Here is a 24,966-nt window from a genome sequence, read left to right on the forward strand (position 1 = left end):
GCACCTGGCATACAGTAGGTGCATAATCTGTCCATGTTGGTGAAAACCAGTGTGGGGGAGGGGGAACACTGAGACAGACACAGAGATCCTAGCTGGTAACCCCGGATATCGGGAGCAGAGGTGAGGTCTTAGCACATCTCCTGGCACTGTGGGCCTCCAGACAGGTGCACACTCCAGCTGTGAGTATAGAACACTGATAACCTTCAACGCCCTCCTGGGCAGTAGGCAGGGACCCCAAAGGAAAGGACGGAGGAGGCCCATTGCAACTAAAACCAGGGTGCCCTTAGGCACCCCACCAGACCCTCTTGGCCAGTGGGCTCTGGGTATTCTCTGACACAGACATGCGATGTATACTTTGGGGACCCTCACCATTAGGTACAGTAAACAGACTGCTCACTCTCCAGCTTTCCTTGGGTCTGGGTCTTGCTCTCCACCTGAATGGTGGCTCTCCTCACCCTCACCTCCCACCACAGTAGTCAGCCTAGAGCTCATCTGAGCTCAACCAAGGAAAGACAGACAGTGGCTGTCTCCTGCATGATAGACAGGCAGTTCCTCGTTCGGTAAGTGCATCTGATTAATTATTCACGCCATTCATTATTGAAAAGGTCGATACCTGGGAGATGCTCTGGCAGTGGCTAACAAGCTCGCCAGTGCCTCCCAGGAGAAGCAGCAAAGGTGCACTGTGTGCCTACTATGCGCTGGACGGTCCCAGAATAACCCAAGGACAGTACACCGCCCTGGTTTCTCACAGGGATTGGAAGGTCTAAGGGTGATATAACAAAACTCTGTTATATCAGCATGTGCTGGCCAGTCCCCTGCAGAGCCTAGTGGTCACTGTGCTAGAAGGGTGCAAGTCACCAGCAAGAGGGCTCAAGATGACCTTGCAGGACTCTGGGCTGTGACCACCCCCCAGTGATGTTGTGTTCAGAATCTGAGTACTACAGCTATCACCCAGGCCCCAGGCCCTGACCACCCATGACCCCAAGCCAAAGCCATGCTTATCTCTGTTGTGGGGCTAGCTGACCTCATGAGACACCTGCTCTGAAAGTCCTCAGGCCTGGGCAGCAGTGCTGCCACACCCCACCGCCAACATCCTACCGGAGTAGGGCAGAGATGACAGCTGCTCAGCTGGGACCAGACCCGGCCACCCCCAAAGCCAAGCCTTTGTTATGTCACCTCCCTTGCCACCATCCTTCTCTCTCCTGATGGGACAGCCTGCCTGAGTCACCTCCAGGTATGTAAGACAAAGGAACTAAAGGATAGATTTAGATTCATTTCCTGACCTCAGGCTGAAAGCTCTTCTCCCCATCACCGATAAGCTTTCTTTCCTTTGACCAGACCACAGAAACTTGAAAAGCCATCCAACTTTCCCCTTTTGCCTTGGCCACTAGGAAACTCAAGCGACGACCTGTCTTTTCTGGCTTCTCCTCTAGACACATATGTGCTACCACACGCCATATGTGGCTTTTAAGTCCTCCTTGGCGAACAGGAAGGACAGCAAATAGCCAGGTCACCAGTGGTCGGACCGCAGCAGCAGTGATAAAGAGTACAGTCCACCCAGGCTGCTCTCGCAAACACTTACCAGGCGGATGAGCTCTGGAAGGTCATCAGGGGTGGGCTGTGCGTGTCTCCCCGCAGTGTGTGCACAGCCTGGGGGGCTTGCGGCAGGGTACCAGGGGGAGGCTGCGGCTGTGGGGCCGGCTGTCCTGGCCGAGGGGCTCGAGCAGGGTTCCCCCACCGCCGGGGGTCCTGTTTCATCCACCGTCCCTGGATCCCCCACCGAGTGAGGTAAACCTTGCAAATATCGTAGTTCATGGCGGAATAATAGAGCAGATCCAGGACCAGCAGCGTGAGCACGAAGAAGCCGTAAATCCACACTCCCAGAAGCGCCGTGTAGTTGCTGGGGAAAGAGAAGCTGAGACTGAGCCACACTCCCAGAAGCCCCAGCCCTGTCTACCAGCATCCATCACAAGCTAGCAAACACATACTTCCAGCACTAGGCTCCACTCCTACCTGCCCTGTCCCTTGCATCCCATTGGCCGCTGCCCTGGACCTGCCCTGTGCTCTAGGCTAGACTCTCTGGATCCTTCCCTAACAGGCACTCTGCAAGAGCTCTGACTTTTCTAAACTGACTATTGGGGCCCTACCTCACCCCACCTTTCCTTGTATTTGCCAGGCTCCCTGCTGGCTTTGTGCTTACCGCTACTGCCCCTGGGACACTCCTGTGCCATCCCTCCTGGCCTCACTCCTAAGGGCAGATGCCACAGACCTGTCATGGCTTTGAGGGAACAGAAAACCAAGTCACACCCCACATGCCTCAGAACCCCGTGGCACCCCTGCAGGGGCGCAACACCTTCAGAGCCTCTGCAGAATTCCCTACCCAGTTATCCCTGACTCCCACCTCAGCTCAGTCCCTGCCCTCACTGAAGTCTTTTCCTTCTGACCACAGAGAAATCTTAATCTCTGTAACTTTTTATTTATTATTTATTTTTTTAAACATAAGGCCTTATGTTGCCCAGGCTGGCCTCTAGCTTGCTATGTAAGCCAAAGATAACCTTGAATTTCTGGTTCTCCTGCCTCCACTTCCAGAGCGTTGGGGTGACAAGTGCTTGGTTTGTAAGTGATGGGAATAGAGCTTGGGGCTTTGTGTGTGCTGGGAAATCACCCTACAAGCCACAGCTGCATCCCTGGCCATTCCATCACCCCTCTGCTCCCCGCACAGAGGCTGCAGTCTCCTGGCAGAGGTGGCAAGAGTCCTTAGGATTTAATACTTCAAGCGCTCCCAACCCACAGCAAGCTTGGTTCTTTCTTTACATGTTGCTGGGCACTGAAGCACACAACTGGCCACCCCCTGTCCAGTGCCTACGCACAGACCAAACCCTCTGCCAGGTAGCCTTTCCCATGTCCCCACCTCCTTCCCCTCTGTCCCACTGTTTGGGGTACCCTCATTTGAGACTGCTCCAATCCCCCAACTCTTCATGAAGCCTAGCCTCTCCGTTGGCCTCTATCACTTGGCATATCTGTGCCCCTGATGTTCCCACCCCAGATTGGGGTCTTAGTCCCCTAGGGTGGGCTGCCTCTAGGTTTGACACCACAGCTGGGTTGCTGCCTGGAACTTGCCAGGGCCTGGGCCGTTTCAAGGGACTAGTTTATTAACTGCTCAAGTGACACCCACTTCAGTCTGTTCCCTGCCATGGGCATCTGCTTGAGTGGGCATGGGCCAGCCAGGGTGTTGAGAAGAGGCTGCTGACCAGCCTAGAAGAGGCAGGCAGGAAACCCTCCACTCCAGAAGGCCCTGGAGCTCCCTCCTGCTTATCTGTGCTGGGAATGGAGCTTGGCCTGATCTCCTGGGTCTGCTTCCCTGCGTGGTCTATGGGAAGCCCCGTCCATCTCCAGGTCTTAAGTCTCTCCTCGACTTCCAAGGCTGGCCAGGGCAGAAGCAGAGTCAATAAGCCCACTTCCTCTTTCTATTCAGGAGAATGTGTCTCAGCTGGCCAATTTCTTGGACGGAAGACTTCTCTTGGGAGTCGGGGCAGTGGGAGTTTGCGGAGGAATGGCTCTTGGTAAGGCTCTGCCGTGCTGTGCACACGGAGCTTGACAGCCTCAAGAGAGGTGCTTAGAACTCAGTACCAGTCAGTACTTGGGCTCAGTACCCAGCAAATCCTAAACAGAGAAGTCTCAGCTTCTTTCTGCAACTCCATCTCTTTGCCAACTACTGCCACACAAAGGTGTGAATGACTGACAGCCAAGCACTGAGCCTTTTATTAATGGACACTAGCTTTGCCTGGAAGTGTCAGGGCACAGCAGAGAATTCATGCCAGAGGAAAAAGGCCAAGAGCCCAACTCACTTACAGGCTGAAGTCTCATGGGAGACAGATGTCTAGGTGGGCTCTGGTCCCAGGCACCCATCTCTCCCCAGATTTCTCTCTCTCTTGCAGCCCCCATGTCAGGGCTCTGAGAACCAGGCTGTTCCTGGTGGTTCCCATGGCAGCAGCCTGGGGGCTGAGGAGGCGGGGAGGGAGCAGGGCCGCTCTCTCCAGATGCTGTTTGGCATCCAGAGCAGGAGGGGTGGTGGCCCTGCCTGGAGCTAGAAACACTCCAAAAAGCCAGCGCAGGACAAGGGGCAGCTAAAGGTCCCCTCTGCTCTGCACAGTGCTAAGATGGAAGGAAACAGACCTGTGGTGTCTAAGGTGGAAATTGGGCAGAGAGAGGGACCTCTGAGGGACCAAAGTCTTCTCTAAGATTCCCCAGCCATGACAGCAGTATGGGGATTTGAATTCCTCAGAGCGCCTTGGCCAAGCGCAATATAAGCAGTTCCAAGGGGTACCACATAAGACTTAGAGACCTAGCCCCACGCGGTGATGCACCCCTGCTGAGCCAACTCCCTGCCTCCTGTGCACCAGGCACAGGAAGCCTTCTTGAACTTCATATGGGTCACAATGTCACTGGGTCCCTGAGATCACCCTGTGGCCCATTTTCATTTGCAAGACTCTAGGTAGCCCCATGAGACTGTGGACTCCCCCAAGGCAGTTTGGGATCCACCTTGTCCTTGCATGTCAAACACACCCGTGTGGTACTGTCCCAGTGAGAACCGGGGATTGGCGGGACACAGGTGCTGTGATACCAACCAGCACTGACCGGGTGTTAAAGTTGTGTGACTAGCGCACTAGTGATGAACAGGGACACTTTCAGTTCTGACCCTGTGCCGCACACTCTGGGCTCAGAGTGGCAACCCCACTTCACAGATGAGCCCCATATGGGCAGCCACAGGGTGTCACTCACAGTGACTAAGCCATCCCTATTTCACAGATTTGGAAACTGAGGCTCATCTCCCTAAGACTATGGAAAATGAATTTTTGAAAATGAATTTGGTAGCTAGCCTGGGCTACCACCTGCTTGGCCGGCATCTCCGTTGTCATGCTGACAAGGCCGCTTCCACAGTATGGTCTGTGATTCCCGCTTTGTGAATGAAGTCTGCACAGAGCTGTTCCCATTTCCACCAGTCCAACTCAACTGGCAAGGCAGTACTGCTTCAGCCAGGGTCTCCCTGCTCTAACTGATGGGCTGGACCAATGCTCCCATGACTTCCCGGTAGGGGGATGGGGACTTCCATTCCAGGCCAGGAGTTTGGAGCTAGGTCCCTACAACCTCAGAGTGTGCTAAGTCCTGGGAAATCCCAAGGTCAAATCTAAAACAGACACTAGAGAGGCGTCCCCAGCTTCTCTACTGTCATTCTGGCTCCACCAGGAGGCCAGGACTACAGACCTCTCCATGACAGCTTGCAGCCCCTCAGGCCACACTCTCCAAGGTCTGCCAGCTGTAAGGATTTGAGGTTTTAATTTTTAAAATGCCATTTAAAATATGCAATCTGGAAATTAACTGCACCCAGATGCCGGGCCTTGGCCATGCCTGTGTGGAGGGCGAAGATAAAAGACAGATGCTGCGGTGGAGCTTCTGTGACCAGCCCAGTCTCAGACAGTGGCAGGCGCCATGTGCAGGTCTGCGTGAGTTAGCTTCCTTGAGATTTCCAAAGCGACAATAGAACCTTCCCACTGGAAGACTCGAAATGTGTCTGCAGAGCAGAGAAGCCATTAGCAGACAGCTGCAGCCTGGCCTGGCCTGGGATGGAAATCCCGGGAAGTCATGGGAGCAGTGGTCCAGCCCAGCAGTCAGAGCAGGAAGACCCTGGCTGCTTAAGTCCTGCCCTGCTGGTTGGGTTGGGCTGGTGGAAATGGGAACAGCCCAGTGCAGACCCTGTCAGCCTGACAATGGAGACTCGGGCTCAGCAGGTGAAAGCCACTGGAACCTAAATTCAGCTCTTTAAAATTCACTTTCCATTCGTCTTAGGGAGATGAGCCTCAGTTTCTGTCTTGAAGTAGGAGTGAGTACAAGACTCACTTTAGGGGTGTAATTGTGTGTGAGGCTTTGAAAACTGGCAAGAAGTCCAGAAAAGAGGGGGAGGGGCAGGGACTGCAGTTCAGCTTGTAGAGGTTTTGTTTGTTTGCTTTGTTTTGTTTTTTGTTTGTTTTCTGGTTCATGAAGCCCTAGGTTTTATCCACAGTACTGCATAAAAGATGGTGACACATGCCTCTAATCTCAGCTTTTGGAAGGTAGAGGCAGGACGATTAGGCCTTCAAAGTCATCCTTGGCCACATAGAGAGTTGGTAGCTAGCCTGGGCTACATGGGACTCCGTCACAAACAAAACAGAACAGATGAGAAGAAACCAATGAGGGCAGGCTCGTGTGAAGCACAGAGGAAGCCAGGTGTGGTGGTGCACACCTGTGATCACAGAGGAAGCCAGGTGTGGTGGTGCATACCTGTGATCACAGAGGAAGCCAGGTGTGGTGGTGCACACCTGTGATCACAGAGGAAGCCAGGTGTGGTGGTGCACACCTGTGATCACAGAGGAAGCCAGGTGTGGTGGTGCACACCTGTGATCACAGAGGAAGCCAGGTGTGGTGGTGCACACCTGTGATCCCCAGCACTCGGGAGACTAAGGAACAAGAATCTTGAGTTCATGGCTAGCCTGGGCTACAGAATGAGACCCTGTATCTAAACAATCACAAATAAAAATCACTGAGGACATCCTCAATAGGTCTAGGCACGGACAAGCAGGAAACCATGCCTAAAGTTACACTTCCAGGAAGAGGTCGGCTGGTGCAGTCATAGGTGGCACAGGTCTTGTGTTTAGTAACCTGGGAGGTGGAGCTCACTTGTATAAAAAACAATGTTATTTTCCTTGTCAAGGGATGTTCCAGTGGGGTGAGCTGCTGTCTCTTTGGGCCTAGCTGCTAATAGGCTTAACCAAAGAGCAGGACCACAGGGTCAAGAGGCAGCGTGTTGAACACAGACCCAGTTCGACCTAGTGGTCCGCCCAGATTCAGGCCCAGGAGAGCCAACTGCTCTGTTTTTTCTGGAGACCAATCTCCACACCTGCAGGCCCTCTTTCCTAGCCATCGCCTGGCATCCTGCCTCGGGAGAGAGAGAAAGAAAGAGAGAGACAGAGAGACACACAGAGAGAGCATACAGGTAGGCACAAGAGAGAGACAGAGAGACAGACAGAGTGAGTGAGACAGAGAGAGAGAGAGAGAGAGAGAGAGAGAGCATGCATGCAAGCACAAGAGAGACAGAGAGACAGAGAAACAGAAACAGAGTGAGACAGAGAGAGCATACATGCAAGCACAAGAGAGATAGAGAGACAGAGAAACAGAGATAGAGTGAGACAGAGAGAGAGAGAGCATGCATGCAAGCACAAGAGAGATAGAGAGACAGAGAAACAGAGACAGGGTGAGACAGAGAGACAGAGAGAGAGCATGCATGCAAGCACAAGAGAGATAGAGAGACAGAGAAACAGAGATAGAGTGAGACAGAGAGACAGAGAGAGCATGCATGCAAGCACAAGAGAGACAGAGAGACACAGAGAGACAGAGAGACACACAGAGAAAGCTGATTGCTTTCTCCTGTGGCTCTGAGCAAAGGTTCCCCCCTGACTTGTCAGGGACAAGACCAGTCTAGGAGGGGTGTAGGGTGCCTGGCTGGCCCTCCTTTGGCCCCTGGCTGCCTGCTGGGCTGGAAGCAGGCATCTTGCTGCGGTGGTGGAATTGGCAAAGCAGCCTCCTTTTCGCGTTCAGTGGCTTGCCTTCTTGCCAGGCAGCTGGAATCACCACACAACACTCTGTTCATCCAAAACACACAAATAAATAAGACCAGGTCACCAGCCCACCTCCTGCTGACTCACTGCGGTGGAGGAGGAGGAGCCTCTTGGGGGGCGGGGTGTCACACTGGCTTGAACCATTGGGCGGGGCCTGAGATTCTGGATCTCCAGCCTCAGGAGATGGGGCAACTTCCCTGGCTTCAGACAAGGCCCAGCCTCCTGCCCTGTGGCTGAATGACAGATCAAGGGTGTCTGTGTCCCCAGCCTCAACCCTTGCCAACTTGCTGGGGTCCAGGACAAGGGAACCTCATCCACATGTTTTTGGTCCCTCTCTTCTCCCTCCCAGAGAGTCTGAGGCTGAGTGAGTCAGGGTGGCTGTGACTTTGGTATGGCAAAGGTCCTAAATGGTAGTGAATCCACAAGTTGTCTCCATACGGTGAGTCTACCCTACAGTAACAGTGACTTTCTTTGGCCACATTTCAGGCTGTCATCCCGACTTCTGACTCCCAAAGATTCACCTCTTGTCACCTCTCTATAACTGAGTCCACCTGGAAGCCAACCCCTGCTATAGGTCCCTGGGCCTGGGTTCTCTCCACAAAGCCCCTGAGCCTGGAAACTGGACAGAAGGCTCCCACTGCCCCTCTGTGTGGCTTGATTCCCTCCCAAGCCACATTCTGGCTTTTGTGGACTGATCAGGTCCCCAGGGTCCTCGTCCCAATAGCTTGCTCTATGATACAAATGCCGCTTACAGCTTTCAGGATAGAATTCCTATCCCAACCAATTGGGAGTTCCTGCCTCTGGCTGGGAAGCCCCGCCCCTGGCTGAGAAGCCTTGCCCCTGGCTGGGAGGCCCCGCCCTTGGTTGAGAACCCCCCACACCACCCCACCCCCTGACCTTGTCTAGGAAGCCCTGTCCCACCTGGGAGGCCAGGCCTAACCCAGTCTCATCCATGTCCACTCCTCCTCTGCAAGGAGTCTGCCCAGAGTTACTCATTCCGACTTCACTTCTAGGTCTGGCTGCCTCGGCTCCCTTAGAAGGAGTGCTGGCTTGGTGGTGAGACAGCAGGGCCCAGCTGTATCACCCTACGGAGAGGGAGTATCAGGAAGATGGCTAGACGCTTGCTTACAAAGGAAGATGCCCTAGGTCAGCAGGCCCCACATCTGTCAAGGGACACTGGTGTCAGCGGGGTGGGTGTGGGTTGGTCCTTACATCTGACAGGTAGAGGCTGGAATAGTCCCGCCCAGGCCCAGGTGATCTCACAGTGAAGGAGGACCAGACCCTAACATCAGAGTGCCTTCCTGAGCCTCCCTCTAAGGTCTGCCTCTGCCAGAAGACTCTCCAGAGTTCCTAAGGTGGGGTCTCCAGAGCCCTAGGATGTCTGAGATTCCCCACTGTTCTCCTGTGTCAAACCAGCTAGCTGTGGCTGTGAGTCCCTGTGACCAGCACGGCAGGATAGACAGCACAGAGACTCACAGATGCCTTGTCCCGCCTGGAGTGCTTCCGAAAGCCAAGGATTAAAAACTCAACGAAGCTTCAGAGCATCACCATTCCCACTCCCTCTGGGGGAAGGCCCTGGGTATTGGCAGCCAGCAGCAACAGCCAGGCCCCTGTGCCTGCTTTGTGGGAAACCCTGTGGGAGCAGATTATAGAAACCTGTGGGCTTCTAAGGGAGGCTCCCAGACCCCAGGTGCCAGACCTCGAGGAAGTCTATTTGTGGGGGGCCCAGCCTCTGCCTGGCTTTTCCAGGGCACCTGTAGCACGCTGAGTCTCAACCCCAGTCCTGGCACTACCCTTCCCCCATCATGGAAACAGCCCCTGGTCTCACAAAAGGCTTAGGCCAAATTCCAGGCTTGGTTCCAGCCCCTGCTATGATGGACGGGGCTTGCTGAGCCACTTCACACACAGGATTATTCAGAGGCCCAAGCAGATGGCAGGATATTCAGGGGAAGCTCCGTGCAGCTGAGAAAGGAGCTCTCAGGAGCTGGCCGGGGTGGGAGGAGGAGAGGCTTGGATGATAGTCAGAGAGTCTGCATCTCCTGCCCACCCAAAGGAAAGAGGCACCTTCTCCAGAGGGAACGGAGTCTGGTAGCAAAGTCTCAAACTCCAGAGGCAGACGGAGCTAGAGGCTCAGTTCCTCAGCCCTGTTGCTCCCGGCACTGCCATAATCCTTATCAAGAGCCACTCCATAATATTCCCTTTCAGTCCATTGTTCCTACCATGGGAAATCCTTCAATCCCCAGGGCAAGAGGTGAAGCCTCCCATAATGTAGGGATAATAAGAATGCCTGACTGTTGGCATGTTTTAGAAACACTAGCCTATGCAGTTGGAAAAGGAAAACCAACCAACCAACCAACCAACCAACCAACCAACCAACCAAAAGCAAACAGAACCAAGAACAACAAAAAGCTAGGGAAGCAGGGGCACGTGGATCTCTGTGAGTTCAAGACCAGCCTGGCCTACAGAGAGAGTTCCAGGACAGCCAAGGCTGCTCAGAGAAAACCCCAACTGGAAAAACCAAACCAACCAATAACCGAACAAAAGCCAGAAACTGTGAAAGTAAGGCTGGCATCAGGACTCAGGAGGCTGTGTGCAAGTGCGCAAGTTCAGGGCCACCCTATGAGCTCCTGCCTCACGAGCAAGGAAGGGGGATATGGGGCTATTTCTCCCCAGTGGCATAACTGGAAACAAGAGAGAATCGATCAAAAAGGTGTTACAAAAACTGAGGACAGAATTCATGAATAAAGACTCCTAATTTTTGATCATCCATAGTCAGAAGGGTAAAAGGAAGAGAGGCTATTTCTGAGAGCAGCGTTGAAAAGAGCAAGCTAGAAACAAACGCGGACGTCACCCACGTCTTCCCTACATAGAAAACCAAAAGCATTACAAAAGAAAACCCGAAGGGCTGGGGATAGCTCAGTGGTGGAACACTTGCCTAGAAAATTTGAATCAAATGAATAAACAGGCTGTGTGTGTGTTCTTGGGTGGAAACAGTCAACACCAAAAACTGAAAAAGAAACGATATCACCAAAAGTTGATCCTTATGTGAAGCTAGCTGCAGTAGAGGATACCAGTCAGACTAATTGGTTTTGTTCTGATAGGGCCCGCAGAGCAGGAGGATCACATAAGCAGGTTCTAAAACTCAGGGTCTAAAGAGCCTGGGACAATTAAACCCCAGAAACACGAAGTCAGCCTGGGAGTCAGCAACTCACACAGTGTAACACTAGCGTATGACATGGCCTTCCAGCAAAGGCCAGAGAGCTATGACACTCTACCCTGGGGTTCACGTGTGGCACATTATAGCACAGGGTGAGCGTGAGTGTCACGCCAGTAGACAGAAAGAAGGCAGACAGTTCGGCAGGAACAAGGGGCTTTGTTGGTCTTGGTCTTTGAAGGTGGAATGTTGCTCACAGGCTCCAGTGCTTGGACACTGGCCTCCAGATAGTAGCGCTGTTAGGGAAGGCTCTGTGTAACCATTAGGACAGGGAGCCTTGCTGGAAGAAGTGAGTCACCAGGGGCTGGCCTTGAGTCCTTATAACCTGGACCCCATTCCTCTTCATTCCCTGCTTCCCAGGTACAATGTGGCCAACCAGCTTCCTTCTCTTCCTGACAGACTTTCCCTGCCTGCTGCCTTGTTGACTCTGTCATGATGGACTGTGTTCCCAGGAACCGTGAGCCATATAAGTAAGCCCTTCTCCCTTAGATTTCTCTAGTTAGGGGATCTTATCTGAGCAATGGGAAAAGAAACTAAGACATTCTTTGTATGCAAAAGACAATACAACCCAGTTCTTGTTGGAATATTTACATTAAAATAAGTCTGACCCAAACAACAGATAAGAGACTGGGAAGCCAAATTGGAAACATGAAATAGAAGACAGGAGAATTCTTCAATGCTCTCAGAAGGAAAAGCCTTTCTCAAAAGGTCAAACATTAGATGCCATAAAAAATAAATGGTTATCTTGTGATCACAAGACTGCTGAGCGTGCGTAAAAAGCACTGGAAAATATTTGTATAGTGATTCCTTCATATATAAAGATTTCTTGCTAAAAATAAGAAAAACACCAAAATGTAGTAGGAAAAGAAATTGGCAAAACCACATCAACAGCCAGCACACAAGAAATGCAATGACCCTCCCCGCCCCTGACCCCCAACACAGTAAAGGATGGTCAACTCCGTTCAAATAGAAGTGTGTACCGCTTTGACCCACCATGCCCCTAGCAGTACAGCCTCTGCTTCTGTGCCAGCAAATTCCTCTTGGAGACCTGATCTCGATGCTTTTTCACTACCTCCAAAGGATCCATCTCAGCACTGATGCTATTGCCAATATTATTGAACGAAACAATCCAGACATGACCCCACTCAACCTCTGCAGCAGGCCCCTCCAGGTAGGCACCCTATACCCATTTCTTAGATGGGAACTGTAAAAGCTCAGAGAGCAGTCAGGCCAGGAACCCAGGTTGCCTCAAGTCTTTGCAAAGCTCATTCTAGGATTACCTCCTTGCATGTGCTGTCTGGAGCATGCCCAGGGCAGGGGTGGGCAGTGGTCAGAGCAGTAGGGAGGTGGGTGGGGGGGTTGGTACTCACTTGTGCATGTAGCCCTCGGGGCCGGCCGTGAGGTTTGCCTGCATGACCGCCTGGAACTCCGTCTCGTTGCAGCAGTATTTGAAGACAGTGTTGTTATGGTGACAGCAGAGGACGAAGGTTTTGTTGTCCGAGAGCCGGGGGCAGTGGAAGCCAAAGTGGTAGCGGCCTTTGTGATCCGTGTAAGGCTCACAGACCCGGAAATGTGCGGACAGGACTGGAATACAGAGACACAAGGTTTGCTGGGGTCCCCTTGGCAGCTCACAGGTGCTGAGCAGGAGCGACTGGCAGCTCCAGGGTCCTACAGGCCCCTCCCTCCCCTAGGAATTCTTCAGGGTCCAGAAAGAGCCTCACTTCTGCCCCAAAGCCTCCTGGACCTCTGTGATCCCCAGCTCTTACACAATGGCCCTGATAGCTCAGGATGAATGATCCTTGGGGCTCCTTGAAGCTCACCTGTAGGTGGGTCATCGCCAGCATTTTAGCCTGTAGTGACTAGGGACCTATTCTGTGGTTGGGGGGGGGTCCTCACTAAATCCACATGATCACCCTAGCAGGCTTGTGATATCACTTTGAAGGTGGAGAAACTGAACCTGGGAGGTGTTCAGTTAAGGACCTGCCAGGAGCCAGTCAGTGGTGATGGCACCTGACTTAAAGCCAGCTCCTGCAAGCTCTCTCTCTCTCTCTCTCTCTCTCTGACACAGAGCAGGTTGGTTGTGAGTCAGGCTTTCCTGGGTGTCAGGCCACAAAGGAGCGCATGGCCTGGGTAGGCTCCACCTATATTGAAAGTAGTAACTCCATTATAGAAGCTGGTGTCCTAGACCTGAGCAAGGTCTCCTCTGGGCCACACATACAGTGAGACGGCTGTGCTGGCCGGAGATCCTCTCTCCTCTCTCCCTGGCCCACAGACGGAGGCCCCTATTCAGCCTCCTCTGACGCCGGCAAAGCAGGGATGAGCTGATAGCGAATTCGAACAAAGCAACAATGGAAAAGCAGAGCGGCTGTCTCGGGCTTAATTAGTATCTTCATAAAGGGCTCGCTGTATCTAATTTGTATCACTGAAAAGGGGCTTCTTGGCACAGGCAAATCGCAGGCACAAAGGCCCTGGCTTCTTAGAGCTCCCACAAGAAGCTCTGTCGGCTGAGAGGTTATTAGATTGCAGCCCACACAGCACCACCACAGGGGACCCCAGCAGGCCAGCTGGCGGGGGGGGGGGGGAACAGGGGACGGGAACACCCTGAGAGCTGGTGCTTAGGCTGGTTCCAAAGGCTCTTCCCTGAAGGACAGTTCCTCCTTCTGTGGACACAGTGGGGAGGTAGTGGCTCTCTAGCTTCCAGTGCACCCTTGATCTTGAGAAGAACCTATCCAGGGACACAGAGACCACTTGGTGTGGTGCCCTAGGGAGACGTACCACGGAGTCCCATCTACTCCTATCATACAGAAGAGATAAGGGAGGCTCAGAGTCTTGACCCACCAAGCATGCTAGTCAGAATGGAAGCCCTACATAGCTCAAAGCTCTAGGGTAGGGAACATGGAACATGTTCTATTCTGGTAAACCCATGCCCTGGGGCTTGGGCTGGGGAACCACTGCCGCAAAGCAACTGCACACCTCTGAGAGGCAGAGGACAGCAGTCACGTCCCATGACGCTTGCATGACTTGAAGCCCTACTGTGGCTCTGTGTACTCAGCATGGGCACCTAAGAACGATGGACACACCTCGAGTGCTATCAGAAAGACCAAGCCTGGCTCTGGGACTGGCCTCTTGCCTATGAAACACAGTCAATAGCAGGGGGCCATCAGGCCTTGGCAGAGGCAATTGTGGACATAGGGGTGAGACTGGCAGGTCCTTCCCAGGACCTAATTCACAACCCCATAGCTGTCCCTGGATGCTCTAGCCTTAGTCATGAGCCAGTGACCGGGAGACCCTGCTGCTTCTCCAGGGACAGAGGAGCCCTGAGCTGGGGACCCCTTTTTGGAGAAGGGTTAGAATCCCTGTGGTGGGGCTTCAAGGAGCTCCGAAAACCGGTGGGTGCAGGTTCACTGTCTCCAGCTCTTGGGAGTCCCAGCACTCCAGCACTTAGTGAACCCCAGCTCTGGTGGCCCAGACAGAGTCAGCTCTTTTTTCAGCTGTGTGACCACCACTCACGTGCCTCCTCTGAGTCCCCGTCCCCAGTGGTAATAAGAGATGACTGGGTCCTCACACCCAGAATAATGAGAACCTGGGCCCTCTACCACATGGGGAAGAGCTAGAAAGACACAGCATATAGCAGGGGGCTGCCTTCACATGGGAATGAGCTGGGGAGGTGAGGACCAGGGTCCCCATCACATGGGAAGAACCGGGGAGGTGATGGCCCTAGACTTTTGTCTCAGCATGGTCTTTACTCTGCTCTCCTGGGAGTCCTATTGCAATCTCCCTCCAAACTACATCTCAAGCAAAGGACAAGGGGAGGAAGTCACCAGTTCTGAGCAGTGGCTTGGTCACCGTGTGGGGAAGGGCAGAGAGGAGAGACAGAGCCACACACAACAGACAGAAAGAGACAGAGACATGTTGAGACATATGGAAGAGATATATGAAAAACAGAGGGAGCACATAAGAGAGATGCACAGAGATGGGAAAAATATACAAAGTAGCAGAAAGATACGGAGATGGAGGAGTGAGACAGACAGATAGTGCCACGAGAGCCTTTGTGAAGGGCCAGGCTCTGACTGGGTCCTGGCTGGCCATGCTGGGCTGTCTCTGGTCTTGGCTCAGCTCTAGTTTGGAGGCCTGGAGGATTTGGTTTCTGTGAGTCCAAGCTTGCATGCAGGGTCAGCCCAAGTACCAGGAGCTTGTGGCTGAGAACTAGAGGAGCAAACGTGAACTGCAGGCTCCTGGGAGCCCCACTGCCCCCCCCCCCCCCCCCCGCAGTATCCAAAGGACCTCAGCTCATCTCAGGGCTGGAAAACATCATCTGACCCTTGCCCTGTTGGCGTGCTGCTATCCCGGAAGGGACAACCCCCCCTTCACTCTCCCGCAAGCCCCCGAGCCCCACAGAAGTTTTACCTGCAGGAAACAACAGGGAGAATACTGCGAGCACGTTCCGGGACCGCTGGCCACAACTGGTCATCATCCGGCTGGCATTGACCCGTCCGGCGCTGCCTGTGTAAGACAGAGAGTCTCGGCAACTGTCTCCCCACACTTGCTTTGTTACCCTCAGAGGAGGGACAGCAGACAGGCAGCAGCCAGCAGGAGCTTGCGGAGCTGGGGCGGGAGAATGGAGGATAACAAACACCTCCATCCAATTTCCTCTCTGGAATGAGTGACCTTCCCCCGGCAGCCCCGGCACCTCCTTCGCTTTTCACGGCAAAATGAGACTTAATCAAAGGATGCCGGTGGCTCAGGTGGTGAAATCACCATCCATCCAAAAGTGTCCAGGAGGAGGGGGGTGACAAGTCCTCTACCTCTGCCATTTCAGGGCTAGGGAGCCTGCCTCCCTGCTCTGTCTCTAAGGGTGACTTCCATTTACCTTTCTGCAAGTACACACTGGCCTAGCTACCCTTCTAGGCACCAGGGACAGCAGCCAATGAAATAGAAAGCAAGCAGTGGAGAAGGAAGCCTTTCCTGATGGTGTGTCCCAGAGCAGAAGCCACAACACTTACAGGACCGCACCACAGCAGAGGCTCCACCATGTACCCACAGCCCCATAACCACAGCTTTTTTGTTTACAGCAGCTAAAATAACCCAAGTCTCCACAGACAAGAGGGGATAAACAGACCACATGTATACACACAGTGGAATACTACTCAGCCTTAAAAAGGAAAGCAATGAGCTGGGGATGTAGCTGAGTGGTAGAGTGCTTGGCTGGCATGGGAAAGGTCCTGGGTTCGGTGCTCAGTACTGCATAAGTAACAGAAAGGGGGACTCTGAAACCATCTACCCTATGGAAGAATCTGTCAGCCATCGTGTTTGTGGAAATACGACAGACCCAGAAATATAAACATGAGTGACCTAGCTCACTGTCACTCATGAAAAGTGCCCAGAACAGTCACATCTATAGAAATAGAGACCCAGAACTTGGTGACCACAGCCTACATGATGCATAGGTAGGAGACTTTGTGCCTCTCCCCAGCTTGGCTGTATTATGTCCCCCCTCCCCCCAGGTCCCTGCTACCTTCGGGTCAGACCATAGCCCCTTCTCAGGGTTCCGGTGTCTCCACAGCAAGGACAGTCTGGGACAATGCCCAGGTCCACTTCCCATAAAACAGTTCAGCATGGGAAGGGCCATGGCCAGGCAACAGAGAAGTGCCCCTCTCTCAGCTCTCACAGTTCCAGACCCTAGCTCAGCCTTATACAACGAGCTTGCCCACACAGACACTCTCCACCTGGTCACAGAGGGGACACCTGGTCACCAAGGGAGCACTGTACTCTGCTTCCATCAGCATCAGAGAGCCAGGGTTGGCTGATGGCCATTGGGAGGATCCGGAGGTTGACAACTCGCTCCACGCCAGGCATAGATGTGATGTGACGAGCCCCACTTCTCTTAGTAGCCTGAACCTTGAGGTGTGTGGGCGTGCGTGCGCACGCACATGTGTATGTCCCTCTAGGGACAGGTGCTGATCTTGGGCAGTTTAATTTGTCCAAGGGAGAGGACAAGCTTGACTATCACACAAATGTCACCAAAGCTCACCACTGAGTCCTGATGGTGGCACAGCTACTATAGCCCCAGGGAGGACTCCTCTAGCCCCGGGGAGGACTCCTCTGTACCCTACTTGCCTTTCCATTTCCTCCAGAGCCCTAAGCTGCTTAATTGCTCTGCGCTTGGCCTCCCGCCCCTGGCCCTCCTGGGAGGAAGAACGGAGATTAAGGCTTTTGAGAACATTTAGGAAAGGATTTCCATGTGGAAACCCACAGGGTCAGCTCTGAAAAATGCACTGCGAGGAAAAAGCGCCTCTGAGATGCCCACATCCCTCAGGGCTCCTTACCCTATAGACTCAGGCAGGGAAGGGGAGGCCTCCAGAGGCTGTCTGGGTCTCCAGATGCCCAGCCCCTCCTCCGGGCTTGAGAGGCCCTGTGAGGCGGGGGCTGCCCCACTTCTTTCTCTGTATGGAGAGGGGGGTGAGAGGGCGCTGAATCTAAGAGTTGCTGGGCTTGAGCAAGAAGTATCGGCCTCAGCTCTCTGGTCAGTTTCCAGCCCCTGCAAAGTCCCAGTTTATTGGCTGATGTTGAGGCTGTTGTTCACACTGGCGGGAATCTAGATCCTGCTATCTTGGGCTAACAGAAGGACAGCCCTCTCCAGGAAGTCTGCCCTTATTTCAACTTGCCCTTCAATCCAGACCCATGAGACCCCATCTTTTTCTGACACCAATTACTCCCCTGCTAGGCTTTCCTCCCTCTGCTGACCATTGAGACAGGAGGCAAAATGGACTTAGACCACACTCTCCCTCCCATAGAGAAACAGCATTCTCAGCCTGTGAGGCCTTCTGTAGAGTGCATGCCACTGGCTGCCTCTGAGACTTACACTCGTGTATCCCAGTACTTTGAAGATAGACCAGACCCTGGGTTTGGCACTGAGCACACTGAGGTGGAAGTCACTGTCCAACGGGTGTGGGTGGGAGGTTCCTGGAGTCCAAAGGGCTCATTTCTGGATTCTTCGGCCAGGCCAGAAGGGACCTGGGCTAGGGCCTGACTGCAGGGCCCAAACAGGGGGCTTAGCTTAGGGGTTCCCAGGCCCTGTGAGAGTTCCAGCCCTACAGGATCCCAGCCTCAGATCCTCAGGCATCTCTGGGATAGTGGCATGATGCCATCCTCAGGGCCAGCTGTGTACACGTTAGCCTGTGGCCCATCAGGTCCTGCCCATAGTAAGTGACCCTGTGGCCAGGTCTGACTGTGAGCCAGCCTTCAAAGGTCTCAATGGTTTTTCAGCTCCATGGTTCAACTGAGTGCTCACCCTTCATCTGGGTGTGGCTTCAGAGAACTGACCAGGATTGTCATTCATCCCTGGTCGGGAGAGAGCACCGCAGTTAGATGCCCCGATCTGGGACATGCAGAAAGTGACATCTGCTGGGTTTCACTGCACTGGAGAGGGATAGGGACTGAAAGAGGTCTGTCCTGCTTCTGGGGACTGTGACAAGCCTAGAGGTGGCTGCCTTACGATGGCTGGGTCATCACGGGACATGCTATACTCTACATACAACTATATTACCTTGGCTAATGTCCACACTAACTCAAGACACACAGACCAGTTCATCAGAGAGGAAGCAAAGGCTCAGAGAGATAGTGTGAACTGCTTAATCTCACACAGCCACACAGCCCTGAGACAAGAGGCAAAGAGCATTCTACCTCCAAGCATCAAAACAGCATGGAGCCTGGAGAGGCCCCCTGGGGAGCACAAGGCATAGGCTCATCTGAGATTTCTCCCTGTGTGTTCTGGCACTTTGAAAAAAAAAAAAAGGTCAACTGCCTAAGATGGTAGCTCTGCCACCAACAGTAAGACCTGAGTATTTGAGAGTGACTGAGGTTTGACAGGGTTCAGGACCGTGGTCGGCACGCACTGCCACGGCCCACCCTCTCTGTGGGTCAGCCGGGGACTGCTGCTCTAAGAACTCAGGGTTATTTTTAAACATTGAATTTTGGCGAGGCTGGGAAGGGAGGAAGAAGGGCATATGAAGAGAAACAGACCTTGGTGAGACAGATGAGACCCCATCGCCAAGAATGGATCTGCTTTCCCATCCGCAGGGCTCGGCAGGGCAAGGGCACACTGAGCAAGGGACAGTGGGATCAGAGGGAGATACTGGAGGGCCTCATCAATGGCCTGGACACTCAGCAACTTCAGTGGCTCCCTGTTGCCTGTCATTAGTCCTGGTGCCAGCCTGCAGGGCAGGAGCAGGATATCTTGATGGCCTAGAGGGTCAGGGTCAGACTTACGGGTAGAGTCCTCAAGGCCAGCCACTCTGCCTAGAGCTACTTTCTGACTCTGCCGTCTCTTGTAACCACATCTCTGGTGACTGGGAGAGCCACCTTCTGTCTTAGGTGCCCTAGAGCAAAGATAGAAACTGTGCAAACTCACAGGATTACTGTGCTGCCTCGGGTCTCTTCCTGTAGCATCAAGCCCTCACACGGCCACAGCCACTGTCCTCGCCTTTAGTTCTCTGTATGAGTGCCACCCACCAACACAGCTCCCAGGCTGCCATGGTCCCCATTCCACAGAGCACACCGGACCACTCACCCACTTGAGAAATCAAGGCCTTGCTCCATCCTGGGGCCTTGGCTCCGCCTAACCACCCATACCACCTGCTGCTTAGATTTCTGCCTTCAGGGCCTGTGGCTCCCCTGAACCTTTACAGTTGCTGCCCCCAGCCCCAGGCCACCCTGCAGCCAGGACTAGAGACTCAAAGGCTGGAGCTCACTTGCAGCTTTCCTTCCTGATTCTCACCCCTCCAGGGCCTCCCCAAACGGTGCCCACCGTAAGTGTCCAGATGCTTAGTCTGGGCAGGGGCTGGTGCAGCTCACGTGGTTTGGGTTCTGTCTTGTGGGACCGTGAAAGGTAGCCTGTTTTCTGGTTTGAGCTAGGCTTAAACCCCGGAGACCCAGCAGATTAATCTGCAAGGGACAGAAAGTTCCTTTGCCATGCTCCCAGACATAGGCTCCAACCACGAGGTTCCAGCTCCATCGTTCTGTGGCCATCAGTCACGTAGGCTGTCCAGACTCCACCCCCACAGTTACCTGGCAATAGCCAGGTGTGCTCTTCCCCACAGTTACCTGGCAACAACAAGGTAGCCCAGCCTACTATAAGAGGGGCTGTTTGGCCCCTCCTCTCTCTCTCAACCTCTTGTTCTCTTACTCTCACCTGTCACTCTCCTTCTCCCTTTCCCTTCTCTCTCCAAATGGCCATGGCCGGCCTCTACTTCTCTACTTTCTCTCCCTCTCTCTGTTTTCTACAATAAAACTCTAACACCATGGACTGCCTTCTTTTATCTAGACTTGCCATGCTGGAGCAATGGAATAGGCCTTCCCCTAATGAGCCGCGTCTAATCTCCTGAAGGAAGACATTCCATCATTTCCAGCTGCAAGACCGTACCAAGGACTCTTGCCCATGTGTGTGGAAACTACTCAGCACCTTCCCCCACCCCTCTTTTTTACTTTTGGCCTGGGGCCACTGCCACCCCAGGGCCCCCACCCATTCTCAGCTCTTCCTCGGGGTCCAGTGACGTCCTGTGATGCCCAAGAGCTAGAACCTCGTCCTTGGACTCTGTGAGACCCAAGGATCCCAGACTGCTCCCTCTCCACCCCTGCAGACTGACGCCCGACGTCATGGAGAGAGTGCAGCAGTCCACCGAGTCCACCGGCCCAGTCTCTCTGAGCTCTGGTGGGACACAGGTCATCTCTCTCACCCCTTTTATTTCCCCATGTCTGGCACCTGACACTGTCTTGAGAGTGAAGTGAGGAGTCAGGAGCTTGCTTCTCTGCAGACAGGTGCCACAAGGACAAGTCCCCGGTCAATTCCAGTCCCCAAAGCACACGAAGAAGCCAGGAGCTATGGGGAGGATGGACTGCTCTGCGTACCCTCAGGGAGGTCTAGAGTCTTGCCTGTGTCCTAGCCTGCCATGCCCAGGCACTCTCCTCTGAACCATCTGGGACGTCCCTATCAGATCTGCCTATGTGGCACAGGCCAATGTCATCTTGCCTCTGAAACAGCCATGGTATCCTATGAATATCTGATGAGCTGCCATAGGGACTCAAGAAAACCTGGTAGACAAAGTCCCATGGCCATGGATGAAGGGCCTGGTGGGGACAGGCATTAAAGCAGTCATGAGATGAGCTAGCGTTTGAACTTGGGCCAAACTAATAGCGGTGGTGACATTAGCGTTCATATAAATAATTCCACCAGGCCAAGGCCCTCCAAGGTCTCCCTGCGGATAGCAGTGCTACGGCCAGGCATAAACAAGGGAACAAACAGGGGATCAGAGGTGGCAGCTGACTGGATCCATCTGTGTTAGGACAGTGCTCAGCATCTTCCCCTCTCACCTTGGCTCACCATCCTTGTCTGTGCCAGAGCCTGTGTACACGTGGAGGGACTAACAGACCAGGAGATAAGTGTCAAGCCTGGGTCTGTATGCCAGAAACTGGGGCGTGAGGCTGCAGAGCCAGCTGATAGGATCAGGTCCACATGCATTCAGACACACACATCAAGAAAATGCATATGCCCTCATGACTGCTTGAGATATATATACATATATATATATCCCACTCATGCATGCACCTGTCCACCCACAACCCAGAGGCGTGTGTATGTGTACCCCATGCCCAATAGCCTGCTCACAGTCTTGTGTATATGTGTCACCAGGGGCAGTTGTCACTCAAATTCTCAGCCGTCAGCTTGATGTCGAGGGTGTGAGCTTTGGTTTTTAGGACACCATGTATCTGGGACTTGGGACACGTCACTGAGTGTTTGAAGGCAGATCAAAGAAAAACGGTGCATTCCCTCACAGTGTTAACCAGAGTATGGATGGGAAAGAGCCAGGAGAGGTGACCTACCCAGCTGCCACAGGATACATGATCCGCAGTGGCAGGGGCAGGCCAGCCCCCCATACTCTAGGACAGCTACTGGGTGTCTATCCCTGTTGGTGCCAGCCCAGCTCATCTTGTTCAGATCACTTTGCATCGACTCTTTGTCTTGTGGGGCAGTGAGTGTGGTTCATAGTAGGCATCTTATAAACTCGTGGCAAGCTGGCTAAGGTCATCATCTCCTCCCCTAACCCTAGACAGGGTTTCTCTGTGTAGCCCTGGCTGTCCTGGAACTCACTCTGTAGACCAGGCTAGCGTTGAACTTGCAGAGATTGCCGCCTCTGCCTCTCTGCCTCTCTGCCTCTCTGCCTCTCTGCCTCTCTGCCTCTCTGCCTCTCTGCCTCTCTGCCTCTCTGCCTCTCTGCCTCTCTGCCTCTCTGCCTCTGCCTCTCTGCCTCTCTGCCTCTCTGCCTCTCTGCCTCTCTGCCTCTCTGCCTCTCTGCCTCTGCCTCTGCCTCTCTGCCTCTGCCTCCCAAGTGCTGGGATGAAGGATGTGCACCGCCATCTGGCCCAATCTCCTTCTGTGAGACCCACAATTCAGAGCTCAGAGAGGCCTAGGGATGTGCCAGAGCTGTAGGGTGGTGCATCATAAAAGCTGATCTGAGACTGTTCGGCCCCCACGACAGAGGGACTCACACTGGAGTCGGCGTGTGGTCTCTCTGCACCAGTACGGATACTTTGGCACTGAACTAGCTACGTGAGGTGGTGCATCGTTGCTTCACCGGTCTGTTTCCTGGCGTGTGACTGGACCCATGCCACCCACCTTGAGGACCACCGTGAGGCTAGACAGAAGGGCTCTAGATAGCAGGGCAGTGGATGCATCAGGCACGGCTCTGAGCTCATGGGTGGTATGGCTCCCCGAGGCAAAGATTAGGTCCTGAGAGGTTCCTTGCCCTTTAACAAACGTGTGCTGGTCATGCCGGATGACCCTCCAGCTCTCCCTGCCCGGCTCTGCTCAGCCTCTCCTCAACCCCCCGTTACGTTTCACTCTGCTAGCTGGTGATGAGCTTCTCCCAGGCTGGCAGCCTCAGGCACTCCCGCAGAGTAGGAACCCTACTGACGCTCTGCTTGGACATTGGCAACACTTGAGAAACTTCTACATAGGAAGAAGAGAGGCCAAACAGGCATGGTGAGAATGGCTATCTCCTTCTGCAGAGCCACTTGGCTTGGAGTGATGGACCGGGCATAGGGCCCAGAACCCCAGTGTGTATGAAGCCATCTTCTCCAGGAGCCGCTGTCAGGTGAGGGAGAGGAGAAGGCTCTGAACACTTGGTCTAACTGGGGAAGAATGCAGTGTTACCGCCTCTGGTCTCCCTAGGCCCTCCCTTCCAGAGAAGAGTTTATCCCCATTTAAGGCTCCCCACCGCACAGCCAACCAGGCTCCAGAGGGTACAAGTTCTGAACCCAAGCAGGGCTGCCCCTTCCAGAGGCTCCCCACGTTCCACCCGTCAGCGGTTCTGTGCATGCCGCTTGCTAGATGTTTAAGGCAGGTCCCCACTGACATCCCATTTAATAGGAGAGGCAACTAAGGCCTGAGGAAGTAGGCAGTGTAGCAACAGGTAACTGTGGCTTTCCAGGCCTGCTGAAGGCCCCTGGTGTTCTTCTCTTTTGGGGACCACCATCAGCTCCCCATTGTGCCTCGGGATCCCTCTGCTCCAGGTAAAAGAAGATTCTGAGTGAGATGACCCTTGGTCTTTTCAGTATGGTCAGCCTCTGCCTCAGGCCTCCCAGCAACCAGCTGCTTAGAGGAAGGGAACCAGCATTAGAAACCCCAGGATCTTGGGAAGAGCTGTGACTTGAGGGATGTTCTTTATAGAGATGGGCAGGAGGAAAGGTGGGCACACCCACTGCCTATCGGAGCGTGGTCTGGTTTCTCTCCCAAGACCTCCTCGGTGTCAGGGGCCTTCACCACGGAGAGGAGCTATGGCCCTGAGCCTGTTTCTTCTCATAATGGGGCAGCCAACCCATCCTAAGGGTCTAAGGAGAAGATGAGGCAATGATTGACTCATTCATTCATTCATTCATTCATTCATTCGCTCCTTCACACAGCGTTTCAGAGTAGTCTGGGAACCACAGATCTACAGGGGGGCTAAACAGGAATCTTAATGGCAGAGGGAGGGCCCAGACTGGTCTAGGTAGAAATCCCTAGAAGTTGAGGTCTGGTAGGTAAAGCAGGCCAGAATCAGACCAGAAATGACTGAGTCTGTATGCTAGGGCACACTGCCACCAGTGAGTCCAGTCATACAAAGGTCCTGAGGTAGGTATGATCCACTGCCCCCTGGAGACATGATTTGCTCCCACTGTGTTAGCCTACTGGGTGGGCATAGAGGGACAGAAAGCCCTCCTGGACACTGGGTAGGAAGGGGAACACATGGAACAGTGCACGTGCCTAATGACAGTTGTCATCAGGGTCAGGGCTTCTAAAGGTGGTCAAGAGATTGAAGACGTGGTAAGGTCTGGGTCAGAACTCGATTGCCCCACCCTCACTCCCGCCCCCGCACCATCACCATCTTGGGCTGGTCCACAAAACATCCAACTTACCCCACCTCTGACCTGTGGCTTTCAGCACACACCAGGCCCTGGTCTCTCACCTGGCTCTCTCTTCCCAGCCACTCCTCCCTCCCCACCCCCCACCCCCCACCCCCACCCCCCATTGCTAGGCTCTTGCTACTAAGGCATTGAGGCAGAGAGAGGGTCAGCAGAAGCTCAAAGTCACAAAGCAAGGTGTGGCAGAACTAGGATATAGGCAGGCCACGAGCTATCTGTGCTCCCTTAGGGCTTCTATCCCTGAGCACCCAGGCTCCCACTAATGACCCCCCCCCATCTGTCTTTACCACCTTCTGGAAACTTCCATAAGGTGTCTATTTGCAGAGTTCTGTAAGGCAGGGTCCAGAAACACCTGCATATACTGGCTGCCACCCCCTGCAGCTGCTGCAGTCACCATCAGCCCTAAACCCCATCAAAGGCAAGTGACTGGGTCAGGCCTTGTATAGGCAAAAGAGGCTTCCAGTAGTCCAGCCTGCTACCCCGCCCACCTCGTGTGTGCTGGAAGGACTCCATCTGCTCCCAGAGATGCAGAGGCTAGGAACATGTCACCGGTGACCCCTTACCATACTCTACATAGGCCAGACTCTGGGCTCACTGTCCCACAGGGCCTGATCAGCTTCCAGTGAGTCAGTTCTTAGATGAGAA

At 53.8% G+C, this 24,966-nt stretch overlaps 1 protein-coding gene across 8 annotated transcripts in view; it reads right to left on the reverse strand.

Annotated features, from left to right (window-relative positions):
• Positions 1-24,966, reverse strand: part of Shisal1 (shisa like 1) — a 103,658-nt gene that overhangs the window by 25,661 nt on the left and 53,031 nt on the right. For all 8 annotated transcript variants that reach the window (NM_001374163.1, NM_001163145.2, NM_001374162.1 and 5 more), the window contains 3 exons: positions 15,274-15,369; positions 12,237-12,450; positions 1,583-1,900 (listed from right to left, as the gene is read on the reverse strand). In NM_001374163.1, the coding sequence (NP_001361092.1) occupies positions 1,583-1,900; positions 12,237-12,450; positions 15,274-15,337 (596 nt within the window). In that variant the 5' untranslated portion in view covers positions 15,338-15,369. The remainder of the gene's footprint in view (positions 1-1,582; positions 1,901-12,236; positions 12,451-15,273; positions 15,370-24,966) is intronic.

This window comes from Mus musculus, chromosome 15 (genome assembly GCF_000001635.26).
Source record: "Mus musculus strain C57BL/6J chromosome 15, GRCm38.p6 C57BL/6J".
NCBI lineage: Eukaryota > Metazoa > Chordata > Mammalia > Rodentia > Muridae > Mus > Mus musculus.